This window comes from Mauremys mutica, chromosome 1 (assembly GCF_020497125.1).
Source record: "Mauremys mutica isolate MM-2020 ecotype Southern chromosome 1, ASM2049712v1, whole genome shotgun sequence".
NCBI classification, from domain to species: Eukaryota; Metazoa; Chordata; order Testudines; family Geoemydidae; genus Mauremys; species Mauremys mutica.
Window position 1 is genome coordinate 252542128 of NC_059072.1, and position 19390 is coordinate 252561517.

At 41.6% G+C, this 19390-nt stretch overlaps 1 protein-coding gene across 1 annotated transcript in view; it reads left to right on the top strand.

The window, feature by feature from the left end:
• The window catches only part of SH3RF3 (SH3 domain containing ring finger 3), a 396813-nt gene that overhangs the window by 299081 nt on the left and 78342 nt on the right, over window positions 1-19390 (top strand). Inside the window, exon 4 of the mRNA XM_045006970.1 lies at window positions 9931-10284. Coding sequence (XP_044862905.1) covers window positions 9931-10284 — 354 coding nt within the window. The remainder of the gene's footprint in view (window positions 1-9930; window positions 10285-19390) is intronic.

Genomic DNA, 19390 nt, shown 5'->3' on the forward strand with positions numbered 1-19390 from the left:
TTCTGCTGCACCAAGAGTGTTCATGAAATGTATGGCGGTAGTGTCAGCTTATCTCTGGTGCCGGGGCGTTCAGATATACCTGGACCTCGACAACTGGCTAGTCACAGGCCCAGGTTCAGTGCAGCCTCAACCTGCAGACCCCGTGGCAGGACCTGGACCTGGTTCAGTGGATAGAGTTTATAGGGGCAGGTGCTCGACTCCACCCAGGCCAGAGCCTTCCTACCAGAGTCATTGTTCCAGGCCATGTCGGAGCTTATTACCCACATAAGAGCACACCCTCTCACAACCACCCGGGTCTGCTTCAGGCTGTTGGGCCATATGGCAGCATGTACTTACGTGGTCTGACATGCGTGGCTATGTTTCAGATCCCTGTAGCATCAGATGTGGCTAGCATCAGTCTATGCTCCCATCAGGTACAACCCAGACGTAGTCATCGCAGTTCCGCCACATGTTCTGCCATCCCTGGAGTGGTGGACAGACCCTCAGTCGGTGTTAGAAGGGATTCCCTTTGTCACCTCATCTCCATCGGTGACGCTGGTCTCCGACGCGTTGTACCTGGGCTGGGGAGCCCACCTTGATGACATCAGCATGCAAGGGATCTGGTCGCAGGAGGAGCACTCCCTCTATATAAATGTCAGGGAGCTCAGGGCAATATGCTTAGCCTGCCTAGTTTTCCTTCCTTACCTGAAGGGCAGAGTTGTCCAAATCCCAATGGACAATACCACCATGATGGCCTACATCAGCAAGCAAGGCAGAGTCCATTCATCGGCCCTTTGCCAGGAGGCTCGCTGGCTACGGGACTTCTGTGTATGGCATGCCATTCATCTCGTGGCTTCGCATCTCCTGGGTGCCAGGAGCATGTCAGCAGGTCCTTCTCATCTCGACACGAGTGGTCACTCTACCCAGAGGTGGCCAGCGCGATCTCCCAGAGGTGGGGGACTCCCGAGGTGGACCTGTTTGTGTCCAGACAGAACAGGAAGTGCCACCAGTTCTGCTCAATCCACAGGCTTGGCAGAAATTCCCTGTCCAATGCCTTCTTGTTCCCATGGTCGGGAACGCTACTGTACACTTGCCCACCAATACCACTGGTACATAGAGTACTCATGAAGATCAAGTGGGTCAGCGCAAAGGTTATCCTGATAGTTCCAGAGTGACTGCACCAACACTGGTTTGGCACACTGTTGCAGCTTTCGATAGCAGCGCCACTAGAACTCCCACTCCGGCCAAACGTACTGTCCTAGACACATGGATGTCTGCTGCACCCAAACCTAGCATCCCTATACCTGACAGTGGCTGCTGCATGGTTGAATGGGGAGGAGCAAGCATGCTTGACACAAGTCCAGAAGGGGAGCAATCCCCCCCTCTCATTTATCACAGCAGTATTGCAAGCTGCACGTCCGTGAACTCCGAGCCCACCTCCAGGGATGCTGCTTGTGAGTCACCGAACATAGAATCGATAAGAGAAAGCACTCGAAGAAAAAATTATTACCTACCTTTCGTAACTGTTGTTCTTCGAGATCTATTGCTCATGTCCATTCCATGACCCATCCTCCATCCCCACCATCGGAGTTGACAGCAAGAAGGATCTGAGAGGGGTCAGGGCTGGCATCGTCTCATGTACCGGCACATGAGTGCGGGGCTCCAGAGGGTGTTGGAGCCAGCCCTATGGATACCACTAAGGGAAATGGACATGAGCAAAACATCTCAAAGAACAACAGTTACGAAAGGTAGGTAACCGTTTTCCCCCACCTTCTGTCCTCTGGGTTCTCCTCAGTAGGGATCACCTAGCCCTTTAGGGAGACAAAACCCTGCTCTCCCTCAAGCTTGGCTTTATTTCTGATTAGTCCTGGCTCACCCTCCGGATGCACCCAGTCTGATTAATTGGTCTCTGAGGCCCATATTACTTCTTTGCAACCTGTGTGGGGTAAACACTCTATCACACAACTTTATTGACATTGTGTAAGACCTTAATCTGCTAACTCTCCCGTTGGTTTCAATGGGGACAATTGTGAAGTAAGATATTACTCACCGTGACTAAGAGTGGCAAAATCGGGCCCATAGTGAACAGATATGAAGAAAAATATCCTCAGAAATGTTGGAGATGTGCAGCAGTTCTGAGATTCATTCATCTGGAGATGACATGTCAGTGTCAGAATAGTCAGCATACTTGAAGGGTGAAGGCTGCAAAGCTGGAATTGTTCCAGAAAGAAGTAGGAAAAATTAGAAAACTGAACTTCTTTTTGGTGGGTTCTTTTATTTTTAATTTCCTGGCTTTTTTTTCTTTCCTTTTCTCCTCGGCAATAGTCATTCATTTAGATTTCATTTGCAAAAGGTAACGAGTTATGCTTTGCAATACACTATATATTTTATGTGATTCCCCAACCTATTTGTTTGTCCTAGATCCATATGAATCATTTTCTGTCCAAAGACTGTGGAGAAAAAGGAAAAGAAAAAAATATTCCCAATTCACCACCCATGAGTTAATGTTTACTCCTGCTGCATGCATCATTTATTTTCATTTTGCAGGATTATGATGACACATTCTTTCAAGAACATATTGTTCTAATATACTACATTCCTTCAGCCTCTAGATAATTTAGAAATGACAGTGGTGCTAAATAAGAAAGATCTTGTTAAACAGGAAAATAGCTTATTAAATACCTTCTACGTTTCAAGGAACAGTATTAAAGAGAATTTTTCCCTCCAGAAGTTAGGTAAGCCTGTTAAGAGAAATATAGGCAATCTGCTGCATAGCTATATGTTTAGGGATTTATCTTCCTCTGAGAGAATGATTATGTTTTTAGCAGGCTTTTATATCTGAGTGAACCCCATATCTCAGCTGTAGAGAGACATGGAGTTTAGAGTTGCCAGTGTGCCCTAGCCGTATGCCCATTGTCACTTTGTGCGCCTGCACAGTCTATGTCATTTTCATTTTCAGTCTCATTCTGTGTGGAGCAAATCTTCTCTGAATCACAGTGGGTGAGGGGGATTGTAGGAGTTTCTCTTCCACAGTGAATAAACCATTTCCAGAAAAATCTGTTCTACATTTGCTGGTCGCTGCCTTGCAATAAATTAGAACACTCGCAACACTGGATTGTTACAGAGATTAACACCAAGAACTATATAGTAATGCTTTGGTTTTTCATTATAATTTCTTCTTTTACATTATACTTCATTAATGTCTCCTTGTTTGAAAGAAGGGTATATAAATTGGCACTTGCAGCAAGGATCTTACAACTTTCATCCAACACATTCAAACCACTCTTAAATTGGGATGCTTTCTATAAACATGGAGATTATAAATGTATTTAGTATAACTTTAACAAAATATACTTGGTTTTTATCAACCCATTTGTAAATCTTGAGAACTGTTCTGTTTAAACTTCATTAACTACTCCACAAACCTTTAAAGCATCAGTAATTAAGGATGCATTTTAGCTTATTTCCATTTGAATCAATGGGAGTTTTGCTATTTCACTTTAGCAGGAGCAGAATGTATCCTATGGTTTAAAACTTGGAGAGTACAAACAAAAACTTCTTGAACATTTTAAATTTTTGTTTTAGTTTCTCGTGTATTAAAATGTTGAGAACACTTTTAAAGATGCTGTTGTTCTTATTAACCTGGCAAGGGCAGAAGTAGTTTATGTAGTTACATTCTCATTCATTGATCCACATCATCACACTTGTGATATAAGTAACATTCCTAGTGTAACAAATTTATTGAGAGTTAGGAGGATAATATTTTCTACAAATACCTACTGTGGACTGCAAGCACTGTAATCAATTTAGATTGTTTATTTTAATCAAAAAATCAGCCATGGAGCTACAATTTACCAAAGTCTCTGAGAGGCATAAAATAGCAGCGTGTTTAACCTTCTTTGTATTTATTTAACTGTAAAATATAAAAATTAGCAGTCTGTGGGTACAAACATTTCTAATCTTATCAGAGGGACATTGTGAAGAAACTTTATTAATAGTTTTAATTTGTTTTTAACTCCAGAGTGCGGTGAATACATTTTTCTTTCCTTACCATTGTATCCTTTTTATTAAGCAGACATTGATTTCCTCCCTTTGTTTTTAATGGGGCTTGAATTCAACATGACTTAGTTGTTTACACAGTACCTATGTTTGCAAACCAGAATCCCTGATGTTTTCATTAGGTAACTGTTTCCGCAAAAGGCCCATAGAAAACATGAAACATTGTTTTTTCTGGAGATCTTACATAAATTCCACTCCTCAGATCAGGCTGGCTCCAGTTCAACAAAATACTTAGGCATGTGCTTCACTAGAAATGCTTGAGTAATCCTATTCTTAGGCCTGGTCTACACTAAGAAGGGGGGTCGAACTAGGGTACGCAAATTCAGCTACGTGAATAGCGTAGCTGAATTCGAAGTACCCTAGTTCGACCTACTCACCCGTCCAGATGCGGCAGGGTCGAACTCCGCGGCTCCCCCGTCGACTCCGCCACCGCCGTTTGCAGTGGTGGAGTACCGGAGTCGACCGCAGCGCTTCCGGATTCAAACTATTGCGTCTAGATCAGACGCGATAGTTCGAACTCCGAGAAGTCGAACTCACCGCGTCGACCCGGAAGGTAAGTGTAAACCTACCCTTATTCAGCAAAGCACTTTAGTCCCATTGATGGGATTTAAGAATGTGCTTAAATGTATTGCTGAATCAGGACCGCAGAGAAGTTGTGTCTTTGGTCAGCTAGACATCACTCAAAAGCAAATCTATAACCAAATACATAAATAACCAGAAAAGCTCTTTTGCTGGTATAACTGCATCTACACTAGGGTTTTTGCTGGTATAGAAATACAGTAAAAGAAAAAAAATCACACGCTTAAGCAACATTACTATATTGGGAAAAGTTCCTAGTGTAGATACAACACTTCTGCTTCCTCCTTCCTCCATAGTATAGTAATTAGCTATTAGCCTATGCCAGCAGCAGATTATGACACACACACACAGTCTGGCAATCCATGCTTGCCATCATATAATTTTTCCTCTATTGTCAATTCCACCTGCTCTGAGGAGGGAGGAAATGGACGAATAGTCCTGCATACTCCTGCGCACCAAGACCCAAGGTCTATTAGGCCACAAAGAGGCATAAGGGGAATTCTTACTCCCATGTATAGGTATGTAGTCAAATTTACAATGTAGCTCAGTCTTGTATCACCTCAATTTTGATAGCATTTGCACCCAATCCCTTTTTAACATGCACATATGAGATTGAAATGTCTGTTAGAGAGAGAGAAAATCATCATAACGTGTTCTGCAGAAAAGTGAAGTTTATCCAGAGTCTAGTAAAACAATTTTGGCAGCAGGGTAGTCCTGAATGATCCAGCTTAGTGCTTGTACCTTTGTAGCCCATGTGGTAAAGGCTCAAGTAGAATATTTAAAAGCCAAATAAAGAAATGCAGGTGTGGGGGGGAAGCACCTGGTTCATTTTGTATGACCTGGTGATGGACTGTCTTTAGCTAAATGCCAGAGTCATGGCAGCTTATATTGGGAATTGTTCAGCAACGAGGCGCAGACCAAGGTCAGCGGATTTGTAAATGAAATGGAGCTTGGTCATTGTTCCCTTTGAGAGCGAAGGTTGTGTGGAGGTGAGCTAGCCCCTGAAGGAAACTTGTTTTGAGAATATCATTGTCTCTCAGACAAAACCAGAAAAACCAAACCCCAGTTATCAGTGCAGTTACCACTAGTGTGAGCATTTCCTCATAGGGAGGGGACACAGTAACCCTACAAGCTGACACTTGTTATACAATTATCTTAGCCATGTGCGACCCAAAATCAATTCACTGAGCCCCTATAGACAATCTTACATAAGGAGCAGGTTTCATGTTATGTCACAACTCTTACATGGTCCTCTCCAATGGATCTTTTCCTTCCTGTCACAAGTTTCCTATAGAACTTCACCTAGCAATATTCTGATCACTCTGCCCCCAAACTGCAGGACTACTCACATGCTTAAAGTTAAGTATGTACTTAAGCCCTTTGTTGCATCAGGGTCAGAGTGCTTGGCACCTGGCAGGATCCTATCCATAACGGTTATATGCTGAGTTTTCTGTGATATCCCCATGCCTCACTTTGTTATATAAATAGTTGGGGTGAAATCCTGGCCCCATTTTAGTCAATGGGTGTTTTGCCATTGATTTCAGAGGGGCTAGGATTTCAACCTAACACCATGTCTACACTGGCACTTATGTCAGCAAAACTTTTGTTGCTCAGGGGTGTGAAAAAAACACCCCTGAGCGACATAAGTTTTGTTGGCATAAGTGCTCGTGCGTACAGCGCTATGTCAGCTGTGCTCTCCTGCTGACATAGCTACAGCTATTCGCTGGGGGTGGCTTAATTATGCCGGTGGGAGAGCTCTCTCCCACCTGCATAGGGCAGCTACACAGGAGACTTTACAGCAGTGCAGGTGCATCAGTACAGATGTGCCACTGTAAGGTCGGTAATGTAGACATAGCCTAAGTCTTTCCTTTATTTTTACATCAAAGAGATGTTAGACAATTCAGATTCTGAAATTAAAGTTTCAGTAAATTGCAGTAGGATATACTGGGCTCTAGAAATGTCCAGTTCCTGAGACTGTCAATGGGTCGAATTATGGGAAGTTTTAAAGAGCTTTCCAGTAAGCTTTGACACTGCAAACAGTTACTGTGTAAAGATCAGCTGAAGGACAACAGAAATTAATGATATGTTTAAATTCTTAGTGTTTAATGGGAGGTTTGTATTCAAGTTAAAAAAGAAGTTGTAAAAGCCAGTTACAAAAAGGAATCAATCTCCTAGCTCAGCTTTTTCTTCCATATCCATAGTGCCTTTATGAGGCATATATTGGTTCCTAGGGGGCAGATTCACTAGAAGATAAGTCTCTGGAACTTGGTCATCAAGAAAGAAGGAAAAAGAAAAGAAAAGAAAATGATACTGCTATAAACGTATTGATTCACTTTTTCTCTAAAATATTTCCAGCATTTCTTTATTATGCCAGAGCCTGATCATTTTTCCACAGAGTTTGCCCATTACTGTATTTCTGATAAGATTGACAAATGGGATTTATAAATGGGTTATTAGATAGTGAATCATAGTTCTGATGTTAAGAGTAAAAGCAGGAGCACTTCTGTCTCCATATGGGGCATTGCTGTGAAACCAGGGTCCTATCACAGAGTCCAAAAACCACTTTATTAAACTCTGAAGATATGCCTAGCCCATTTGATACTCACTAGCAAAATAGTTCATCACGTTCTGTGGCAGAAAAGAGACTTATGCGTCTCATAAATTGTGGTAGTGTCTCCGCTTCCCTCCTTAACATTTTTAAATAATTCAGTAAGGGTGTCTCCATTGATTGGGTAAGCAGAGCTGTAACACCTACTTAAGAGAGAAGAACCATCTGGTTTCATTGCCACTTGGAGCCTGCTGGCAAATATTAGGCAGTACTAATTTAGAACATGATGAAGTGGGAAATAATGGACATTCTTGAAGAATCTCAAATGGGATCAGCTGTTATAGGCAAAAACTGGCAGGTGCAGTGCACAGTGCTGGCTCCTGTAATGGTCCCATATTGAAGAGTGCAGCTGGTAAAATGGCCTTGTAATTGAATGGTATCAGTTACTCCCGGCAGCTATTCCCAGCACTGTCAGTAGCAGTACATCACTAATTGGAGGTGGTTGTTTGGCTGGTGAAGGTTGTCAGTGGATGAAAAATTACAGTGTGTTTATGTTTATTTTCTGGATGTTAATGTTTTATCACCTCTTACTTGGGAATGAGGCTTTGTAAACTGGAGACAGGCGTCCATAAGACTTATGAGAGCTATGGAAAAATGCTGACCTAATTTATTCATTCATTTATTATTTCAGAATTCTGTTACAATGGTTTGGAACCATCAAGCTGTTCCACAACAAAGCTACATAACTGCATGATCCTGTTACTGTTACTCTTGTCTTCCCTCCCTCTTTCTTACTGTTACCTTCACTTGCTGTGTCTTGTTTTTAAATTTGGATTGTCAGGTCTTCAAGGCAGAGATTATGTCATTCTGTATGTTTGTGCAGCATAATGAGGCCTCAAGCTTGACTGGGGTGTTTTGGTGCTACCATAATAATTAGCATTTATTAATAGCAATACTGTAATAAAATTCATACTCATCCCATGTAATATTTAGTGTACTCTGGTTTAGATGAACCTCAGAGTGCTAGTATATGTGAAGATGTGCAGGTATTTACCTTAGTTAACCTCATTCATATATTGATTCTGTTCATTAAATGCAAACCCTATTGTGTAGTGTTCTAGTTTAAGATAAAGGTCTGTTGGCTGAGTGTCCTTATCCCCCAGCTGTTAGCACCCCTTGAGGGATGCTCAGACTGTTGGCAATGAGTGTCTTAGAAAATGCTTCTTACTCCAGAATGTGCCTTGTAGAACAGTGAATAGGGTCACCTCTGTGTGTCTAAAGAATTTCTAACTGTGTAAGAAAGGTTCTTTCCTATATGAGTTATATTAGTTGGCAAGTCAAGAACCTCAGAGAAATGGGACTTCCACGTAACATGTTTTCTGCATTTTTTTAGGGGCTGTTAAATTGATCATGAATAGTTGGTGGAGAATAGACACTAGTGGTATGCTGCCTCCTCTCCAATGTCTGCCTTCTATGTGGGCTGTATGCTAAGTTTGAAACTGTGGGAGAGAGTCCTTGGGAATCATTTTTAATGTTTCCTGTGTATTGTTCATTAGGCTTTGACTGCATCTTGTAAGAATAGGTTTCTCTGTGATACTGCTCAGTTGCAATGATACAATTGGAAAAAAGCCTTTGCTTTAATTTTGAATCAAGATAAAATATTAGTTATGTTTAAAGAAAAAATATTAGAGAGATTTTGGAAGAAATGCTCTTGGACTGACAATCCTAGAGCACACATTTATAATAACCCTGAGAAAAGTGAGATATTATATTGGAGACATTGGCAGAACATAGACAAAGTGATATTAGTGAATTCTTTAGTAGCATTTACTGATACAGCAGCATGGGTACATAGGGTAACAAATGCATCATTTTATTCAACACCAACAATTTTGTTAAACTTAGCCAGACTTTGCTGGCCTAGCATTTGAGATGAGAGAGGCATTGTCTGCAAAAAGAATCCAGCATAGTGCACTCTGCTCAGGACTAGGGAATGCAGGAAGTATTGAGTTCTAACCCAAGCTGTGACAATGGCTCCTTCTGTAGTCTCAGGCAAATTACTTCTCGTTCCATTTTGAAAAGTGGACTGTAGTTTTGGGTTTCTCCATTTCTGGCTGTTCAATTTTAGAGCCTTTGGCCTGAATTCTTACACTACGGCCCCTTTTAATTGCTTTGGCTGTGTAAAGGGGCCTTAAAGTGGGTATAAATTATATTCCCTCCTATTTTGTTTTTTTTCTTCTGTTCATATCACTTGACGTGAATAGAAATAATATACTGTCTTCTTTAGTGCCTTGGGGAGTTGAAAGCTTGAAGCTGCTTTCAGGAAACTGAATTCTTTACCCTGAATTGTACTGACTTGCCTGGTACACCAACAGATCATAGCAAAATAAACAAAAATTTCCCAAGTGCACAGTTTGTCCAGCAAGTAGGAATAGAGCTCCTCTGGGGTCAGTTCTAAAGCCTGCAGTATATTTAAGCCCACATTTAGACCCAAAATCTGATACTTTTACCCACGTTGGATAGTATATTACTCGACGAATAGTCCAGTTGATTTCCATGGGATTACACTCAACATGGGTGCAAGAGTATTAGAATTATGGACTTCCACTATTTCTTTTTAAATGCTCAGAAGGATTTTGGTGCTTCTGTAAGTGAAGTCCTAATAGCGCTGGCGTGAGTGCAGAATTTAAACTCGCAGGTTCAATGGCGAGATGTGACAGTTCTTTAATTTCCCCATTCTTCTTTTTTTTTTTCTCTGCACTTAGCTCAACGAATCAGCTAAACAGCTTATAGAGATGGACAAGACATGCTTAGCTGCTGCATCTGGCTGTGATGTCCCTTTGCCATCTGACACCAACATGGCAGTAAATTTGGCCCAGTGCTCTACTTTAAACAATACAGGAGCAGTCAGTGCCATTCAGCGGCATATTGATGGCAAGAAGAATGCCAAGAAACGCCACTCCTTCACTGCTCTCAGTATGACACACAAATCCTCTCAGGCCATGCATAACAGGCATTCCATGGACATTAGTGCTCCAGTTTTGATCAGCTCTAGCGATCCCCGAGCTGCTGCCAGAATCGGAGACTTGACTCATCTTTCATCCAGTGCTCCAGCCCAGGTAAAAAATGCATCACGTAACTGTAACACTGAGCTGAGGAAGAGATAAGGTCTGATAAATAGCTTCATTTATTATACCTGCAATATCAGGGTCACCTACCTAAATACATGACTGTGGTTTATGCATAATTATCCATTGTGCACAGCACTTTGCTGTTCATTGACCTTTTTTTTTCAATGACACCCACTTCAGACTGCCCTAAAATGTTACTATTTGATTTTAGTTCTCTAAGTAATAAACATGATTAGGGTCAGTCATGTTTTGCTTGTAAACAAACCCCTATTTTGGGAGATTTCAGACTATGCTGCAATCATTATCTTTAGACTTCAACTGAGCAGAGTGTCTCTCAGGCAGAGCCCAATTCCTCCATCCCTAACTAAAATTTCAAAATAACCACTTTGTCCATTTGTCCATGTGTATGAATCAAATAACAATGAGCTATTTCTAAATATTTTGTATGTTTGCTGAACTAAAAAAGTGACAGCTGAGATTTAAATAAAAACATAAGGTGAGTGCGGTAGTATCTTTTATTGGACCAATGTCTGTTTGTGAGAGAGACAAGCTTTTGACCTACACAGTGTCTTTTTCAGGTCTGGGAAAGGTACTCAGTGGGTCACAGCTAAATACAAGATCAAACAGATAGTTTAGCATTAAGTTGTTAGCACATAGGCCATAAATCCAGTGTCTTTATTAAGGGCTGGTCTACACTGGCAATTTACAGCGTTGCAACTTTCTCGCTCCGGGGTGTGAAAAAAAAACCAAAACACCCCCCTGAGCACAGCATGTTTCAGCACTGTAAAGTGCCAGTGCAGACAGTGCACCAGCGCTGGGAGCTACGCCCCTCGTGGAGGTGGGTTTTTTAGAGGGCTGGCAGCACTTTAAGATTACCACTGTAGACAAGCCCTAAGACCATGGTTTTTCGTGTCAAGCAAGGTTATGAATTTAAGCTCCCAGGTTCATCTTTTGAAAGTTTTGTCCAGGTTTCCTATGAGGATGAGTGAGGACTGATAGGTCAGATATAGAGTAAAAGGTGTCACCCTTGGGTGATGTGGTGTTTTTATCTTTTATCATTTTCCTGGGTGAGTTAATTCAAGAGCACAATGATTGTCTGGTTTCACCCACATGGTTGTTATTGGGGCATTTTGTGCACTGGATGAGGCACACCACATGTTCTAATAGGACCCATGGATCTTGAAAGGTGTGTTGCGGGAGATATTGATAATTGTAGCAGTGGGGATACATCTGCAGGTTTTACGTCTCTTGTTCTGGCAGTGTCCTGGTCTGTGGGGAACTTACTCCTGATTGTGAGCTTGGAGAGTTTGGGGGCTTGTTTGAAGGCCAGAAGGGATGGGGGGTCAGGAAAGATTTCTTTCTGGATGTGGTCCCCATTGTCTTTGGGTTGTAGTTGTTTGATGATACCCCACAGGGTGACCAGACAGCAAATGTGAAAAATTGGGCCAGGGAGTGGGGGGTAATAGGAGCCTATATAAGAAAAAGACCCAAAAATCGGGACTGTCCCTATAAAATTGGGACATCTGGTCACCCTAATACCCCATGATACACCATATAGATTCCAATATAGGGTGATAGGGGACAACTAGGGGTGCTAACTACTTATGCTAAACTATCTGTTGTCTTGTATTTAGCTGTGAAACTCTGAGTACCTTTCGTAGATCTGAAGAGGACCTCTGTGTAGCTCGAATGCTTGTCCCTCTCAGCAACAGAAGTTGGTTCAATAAAAGATATTACCTCGTCCACCCACCTTGCATCTCTAATATCCTGCGACTGACACTGCTACGACAACACTGCATTTATAAAAGAGTCTTTTCAAAGTGACTAGTTCTGAATGTATCCTAATCATTTTTGGTGAAGTGTACATTTAAAAATACGGTAAAGTAGCCAATAATATTTACTATTGTAAATTGGCTGTAGAACACATGCAGATGATGGGTCTGCTACTCCATTGTTTTACCCTTGTGTAGTCATTTACACCTGTGGGGTAGAGTGGGGTAAAATGCTGCCATTGTAATGTGATAGTATTTTGTTTCCCCTTTGTACAGGCATAAATCACTACACAAGGTGTAAGGGACTGGAAAATATTGTCCAGTGTGTTAGACTAACTGATTCTAGTAATGCACTACATTTTAAAATTTTAATCCTGAGAAATAATCTGATTATTTTCAAGGACAAAAGTAACATGGATTGTATTCTCACTTCCTGGTATATAATGGAATACTTACTAGCAATCCTGTCATTCCTATTGCTGAACATGAGTAACATCCTGGCTACTCAACAGGGCAACAATATCGCTATGAAACTCACATGCTGGATGCACATTGCAGAGGAACATTTAATCTTATAGTAGTCATTTCTAGATAGGGCTCCGTGTCTGTCACAGAGGTCGCGGAAGTCATGGATTCCGTGACTTTCCGTGACCGCTGTGACTTCTGCAGTGACTAGTGTGATTGCCCCCGGGGCTGCCTAAGCAGCTGGCTCCAGGGCCAGCTACTCAAGTGGACCCAGGGACAGCCACACTGGCCGCTGCTGGAGCAGTTCTGTAACCAGTCACTCGGGCAGCCCTGCAACCATCTGCACTGGCTGCTGCTCAGGCAGCACCACAGCTGGCCCCAGGCAGCCCAAGCAGTGGTCACTGGAGCAGCTGGAGCTGCTGCTCAGCGGCCCCTGGCAGTGGTCCACTGGGGCACCACCCCCAGCAGTGGTCCCAGGGAGCTCCCTGCAGCAGCGGCCCTCCCCACAAGATTTAGTCAGTGATATTTATAGTATAAGTTATGGACAGGTCATGGGCCCTGAATTTTTGTTTATTGCCCCTGACCTGTCCATGACTTTTACTAAAAATACCCATGAATAAATCGTAGCCTTAGTTATAGATTAGGGCTGTCAATTAATGGCAGTTAACTCACACGATTAACTAAAAAAATATTAATTGTGATTAAAAAATTCATCGCAATTAATCACACTGTTAAACTATAGAATACCAATTGAAATGTATTAAATATTTTGGATGTTTTTCTATATTTTAAAATATATTGATTTCTAGTACAACCCAGAATATACGAAGTGTAAAGTGCTCACTTTATATTATTCTTTTTATTACAAATATTTGCACTGTAAAAATGATAAACAAAAGAAATAGTGTTTTTCAATTAACCTCATACAAGTGCTGTAGTGCAATCGCTTTATCCTGAAAGTGTAACTTACAAATGCAGATTTTTTTTGTTACATAACTGCACTCAAAAACAAAACAATGTAAAACTTTACATCCTACAAGTCCACTCAGTCCTACTTCTTGTTCAACCAATCACATTTACAGGAAATGCTGCGGCCTGCTTCTTATTTACAACATCACCTAAAGCGAGAACAGGCATTCTCATGGCACTTTTGTAGCCAGCGTTGCAAGGTATTTACGTGCCAGATATGCTAACCATTTGTATGCCCCTTCATCCTTCATCTACCATTCCAGAGGACATGCTTCCATGCTGATGACACTCGTTAAAAAATAATGTGTTAATTAAATTTGTGACTGACCTCCTTGGGGGAGAACTGTATGTCTTCAGCTCTCTTTTACCAGCATTCTGCCATATATTTCATGTTATAGCCGTCTCGGATGATGACCCAGTACATGACAAAATGCAAAGAAGGTATCAGTGTGATATTTCTAAAAATAGCTACAGCACTCGACCCAAGGTTTAAGAATCTGTCCAAAACCTGGGAGGGATAAGGTGTGAGCATGCTTTCAGAAGTCTTAAAAGAGAAACACCCCGAAGCTGAAACTACAGAACCTAAACCACCAAAAAAGAACATCAACCTTCTGCTGGTGGCATCTGACTCAGATGATGAAAATGAACATGCGTCGGTTGGATTGTTATCGATCAGAACCCATTATCAGCATGGGCACATGTCCTATGGAATAGTGGTTGAAGCATGAAAGAACAAATGAACCTTTAGCGCATCTGGCACATAAATACTTTGTGACGCTGGCTACAACAGTGTCACGTGAATACCTGTTCTCACTTTCAGGTGACATTGTAAACAAGAAGGAGGCAATATTGTCTCTTGTAAATTGTAACCAAATTTGGTTGCCTGAGCGATTGGCAGAAGTAGGACTGGGTGGACTTGTAGGCTCTAAAGTTTTACATTGTTTTATTTTTCAATGCAGTTATTTTTATACATAATTCTACCTTTTTTATTCAACTTTCATGATAAAGAGATTGCAATACAGTACCTGTCTGAGGTGAATTGAAAAATACTTTTTCTTGTTTTTTACAGTGCAAATATTTGTAATCAGAAATAAATATAAAATGAGCACTATACACTTTGTATTCTGTGTTGTAATTGAAATCAGTATATTTGAAAATGTAGAAAACATCAAAAAATATTTAAATAAAAGGTATTCCATGATTGTTTAACAACGCGATTAATCGAGATTAATTTTTTATAATCGCGCGATTAATCGAGATTAATTTTTTAATCACTTGACAGCCCTATCATAGATCAATAATAATTTATTCCTATAAGAATCATAGGACTGGAAGGGACCTAAATCTGTGATTTAACAATACTGTGTTTTCCAAGTAACTACTAGTCAGACACTATGACAGGATACAATAATAAGCATACTGACTGATTTCAGTCATATCCTCCCTTCACATGTAATAGCAGGGGGAGCCCATGCAAATTTTCTTGAAAACTCCCTAAAAGTCAGAGGGAAACTTTGGAGGTACATCCTCATGAGTACATCCTACGTGGGACTGGCAGGGATGGGAGCAAAACTCACAAGTGATGTGTATAATGTGTATGTTAGACTCACACATCCTTAGTGCTACGTATAGCCACTCCCTCAATGTGTAATAGAGTCTCACTTGTTGTAATTTACAAGTCGAGGAGCTGTAAGCGGACATAGCCTCCACCGTACTCTAACATGTACCTTCTTACACCATCTTCCATATTCTTGATGTGTAGGTTACAGTTTAGCTTCCCTTTAAGTATCAATAGAGTAAGTACGTCTGAGGGAGTCTGAGTGTAAGGGAGGATCAAATGTGTAGCTGCATTTCCCCTTCACCTGCCCTCTCCAGAACCTTATGGCTGTAAATTCTGCCCATTCTGTTCATTTCTAGGCTGAAAAATGGAGATGAGACTATGGCCCAAACAATGCAGTAACTGTGCCAAAATATGTAATTATGCCATGATAAATTGTGACAGCTCCATCAGTAAAATAATACTAAGTACTAAACATGGATCAGGGACCTTAACATATCAGATAAATCACACACATTTTAGTTAGTGTACAAATGACATGTTTGGACTTCCCAGAGGCGTTACGGTTTATCATTTTTTTGTTCTTGAATTAATCAAAAAGAAATTCACACACACACAGTTAAAATAATATGAAGGTTTGTCCTGAACTAATAACCCAGGATATTAAAACTTAAACACAACAATCATCCTTAACCTACCCCTTTTTGAGTAGAATTTGTCTGTAAAATTCCACCCTGCTGAAAAATCACTGCAGTACTTAGGTATAATGGGTGGGAGCAAAAAAGACTTTTACCTTAAAAGTGACTGAAAATCTTTTGTAACAAAATGTTGTTCATTTCCAAATCATTAAGGGCCAGATTGCAATGCCCTTATTCACACTAATATCTTACTCCACCAATATTCCATTTGACTTCTTTGCGACTATGGTGGGAAAAGGTACTCTTCACTGTGAGTAAAGGGATCATAATTTAGCCCTGTGATGTGGACACAGTGCAATCAGTGTGTGTACTTAGATGCACAACCAGTGCTGTGGCACAGTGCAGCCATGCAAGTGTTGTAGAAGATATACCTGAGATGTATTGATGATATTTTCATCCCCTGGACAGACAACCTAACCTCCCTCATAGATTTCCACAACAACTTCAATCACCACCCACCCATTAAAGTCACTCTAGAACATTCCTGCACCAGCATCAGCTTCCTGGACACCAAAATCAGCTTCAACAATGGAACCCTAAAAACAACTATATGCAAGAAACCCACAGATCACCCCACCTACTTTCACAGATCCAGTAACTGCCCCAAACACACCAAGACATCTGTTACCTACAGCCAGGCAATCAGATACATAGGCGCTGACTCCGTGGGACGCCCCCCCAGCTGTTTCGCAGCGGCAAGCACTGGGAGGGAGAGGGAGGAGGGGAACACAGCGCACTCCAGGAAGAGGTGGGGCTGGGGCAGGGATTTGGGGAAGGAGTCCAATAGGAGCAGGGATGAAGTGGAGTTGGGGTGGGGACTCTGGGGAAGGGGTTAGAATGGGGTCAGGGCAAGGATGGGAGGGGGTGGGGCAGGGGTAGATTTGGGATGGGGGTGGGGGCGGGGCTGTGGCGAGCACCCACCGGTGCCGGTAAAAGTTGGCGCCTATGCTCAGATACCACAAAATATGCTCTGAGGAGAAAGTCTGGGATACATGCCTTAACAGACTTAAAACTGCCTTCACCAAACAAGAATGCTTCACCAAAAAAGGAGATCTCATCATGGAATGGGCCACCCAAATACCGCAAGAGAACTTGCTTCAATACAGGGGGGAAAAAAAACCCTCTGACTGCACATCCTTAGTTGTCACTTGCCACCCCACACTGGAACCCATACAGGGTATCATTAAACAATTACAACCCATACTCGATGGGGACCCCATCCTAAAAGAAATCTTTCCCGGAGCCCCCTCTCTGCCCTTCACGCAACCCCCCACCCCCCAAGCTCATCATCAGAAGCAAGCTCCCCACAGACCAGGCCACATCAACTCAAAGTTGTATCACATACTGCCAGAACAAAAGATGTGAAACCTGCAGACATCTCTCCTCTGCAACAATGATCAGTACCCCCCATAACACACCTTTCAAGATCCATAGGTCCTACACATGCCTATCACACAACATGTGGTGTACCTCATCCAGTGCACCAAATGCCCCAAGAACAACTATGTGGCTGAAACCAGACAATTACTATGCTCTCTAATGAACTCACCCAGCAAAATGATAAAAAAGACAAAACCACCCTATCACCCCTGGGTGAATACTTTTCACAAAACAGTCACTCCATATCTGATCTGTCAGTTCTCATCCTCAAAGGAAATCTATACTGGGAGTTCAAATTCATTTACTTTGCTAGACACTAAAAATCATGGTCTTAATAAAGACACTGGATTTAAGGGTTATTCCAACAATCTGCAACCTACTAATCTCCTTTTTTTGTCCTATGATTGCAGAGGTGTTAACAAGCCACTTCACTTTGAATTGTCACTTAGAATAAGTGCTAACTACTTATGCTAAACAATCTGTTCCACCTTGTATGTAATTGTGACACTCTGGGTATGTCTGCACCACAGTTAAACACCTGGGGCTGGCCCAGGTCAGCTGACTCAGGTTCACGGGGCTCGGGCCACAAGACTGTTTAATTGCGGTGTAGATGTTCAGGCGCACGTTGGAGCCTGTGCTCTGGGACCCTGTGAGGGGGGAGAGTCCCAGTGCCTGGGCTCCAGCCCACGCCCAAATGTCTATACCTCAATCAAACAGCCCCATAGCCCAAACCCTGCAAGCCTGAGTCAGCTGACAAGGGCCAGCCACGGATGTTTAATTGCGGTGTTGCCATATCCTCTGAATAACTTTCCCAGACTTGAAGAAGAGCTCTGTGTAGCTCAAAAACTTGTCTTTTTCACCAACAGAAGTTCATCCAATAAAAGGTTACCTCACCCACCTTGTCTTTATTCTAGGATTGATATTTACTTCACTGCAATATTTTTCTTTACCTTTTCCCAGAATTGCATATACTTTTTAACACATACTTGCCCACAAATATAAAGCACTGCTGTATTATAAAAGTATTTTAAAAAACAGTATTATAAAAATGACCTTTACATTTCACTTATAATACAAAAATGTTGTGGCTTTTGTTGATTTAAACCAGACCCTTCATGTTGTTTTGACATGGTTTTTGTTCATCTGTAAGTTGCTACATTATTATAAGCCACTCACTTCTCCAGAAAGGCACATATTATACATGTTCAACAGTGATATGTATCGGGACAAAATCAGAGTATGAAATCACATATAATAAAAGCATTTCTACAGGCCATTTAATTAACAATTGAAGACTGCAAGCTTTACTAACTTCTTTATTGTTATACAAGTGGTACCAACTCAGCTGCTTCCCACTAGCTAATACTTTGTGTACAGGTTTCTTATATTATTTTGAATTCATTTGGAAATGAGTGGTGGCCTTTTCATTTACTAAAAACTTAAAGCTGCTTAGAGGTAAAATTATGAGCTTCAAACCACAGCAGCTGGAAAAAATAGCACAAACACAGCACATATTGGAAAACAATAATAGTTGGAAACAAAGCATTTCTGTTGCAAGAAGCGTTGCTTTGATCTCCATTTCACTGGCTTTTAAGAGAATTTGCATGTAGTATGCTTGATTCCTGCATGCAGAGTATACGCCATTAAACATAAGAACTGCCATTGAAAAGGTAATAGTGTCTGTCCATCATGCAGAGTGTTCTGACATGCCTGTGAAATGAATTTTTATTGAAAATGTAGTAATGCTGCAGGCCTGTGATAAAACTGAAGTTGAATTAGGTAACTGGTGCAGAGGAGCTGTCCATAACTGAGATGCACTAGACAGCTAACGAAGTCTCATGGCACACTAATTGTGCTTAAGCCTCAGATGGCTCATCTTGCTTCCATTTTCACCCCTTATGAATTATTCTTCAGTGCTTTTGGAAAGGTCATAGGTCAGCCCTGCTCCAGGTCCCCTGGTTTTTGACAGAAAATGCATCTCATGAATAATGAAGCATGGCTTTGTGCACACTAGCATAGTGTCTGAGTGAGAAGGAAAGGTTGCAAGAGCACCGTGTCTGTATTTTGAACAGTTCTTACCTTGTATGGGGAATCCATTTGTAATTCTTTGCATGAAAGAGCAGGTATTCTAACTGCGGGCCATGCATTCTGGACAGGCCAAGAAGAATGAGTCTTGGCACATACTTTTCAACCCAAACTGTGACAGTATTTGAAAACAAAAGAATCCCCTTGAAATGACTGTCTCTGTATAA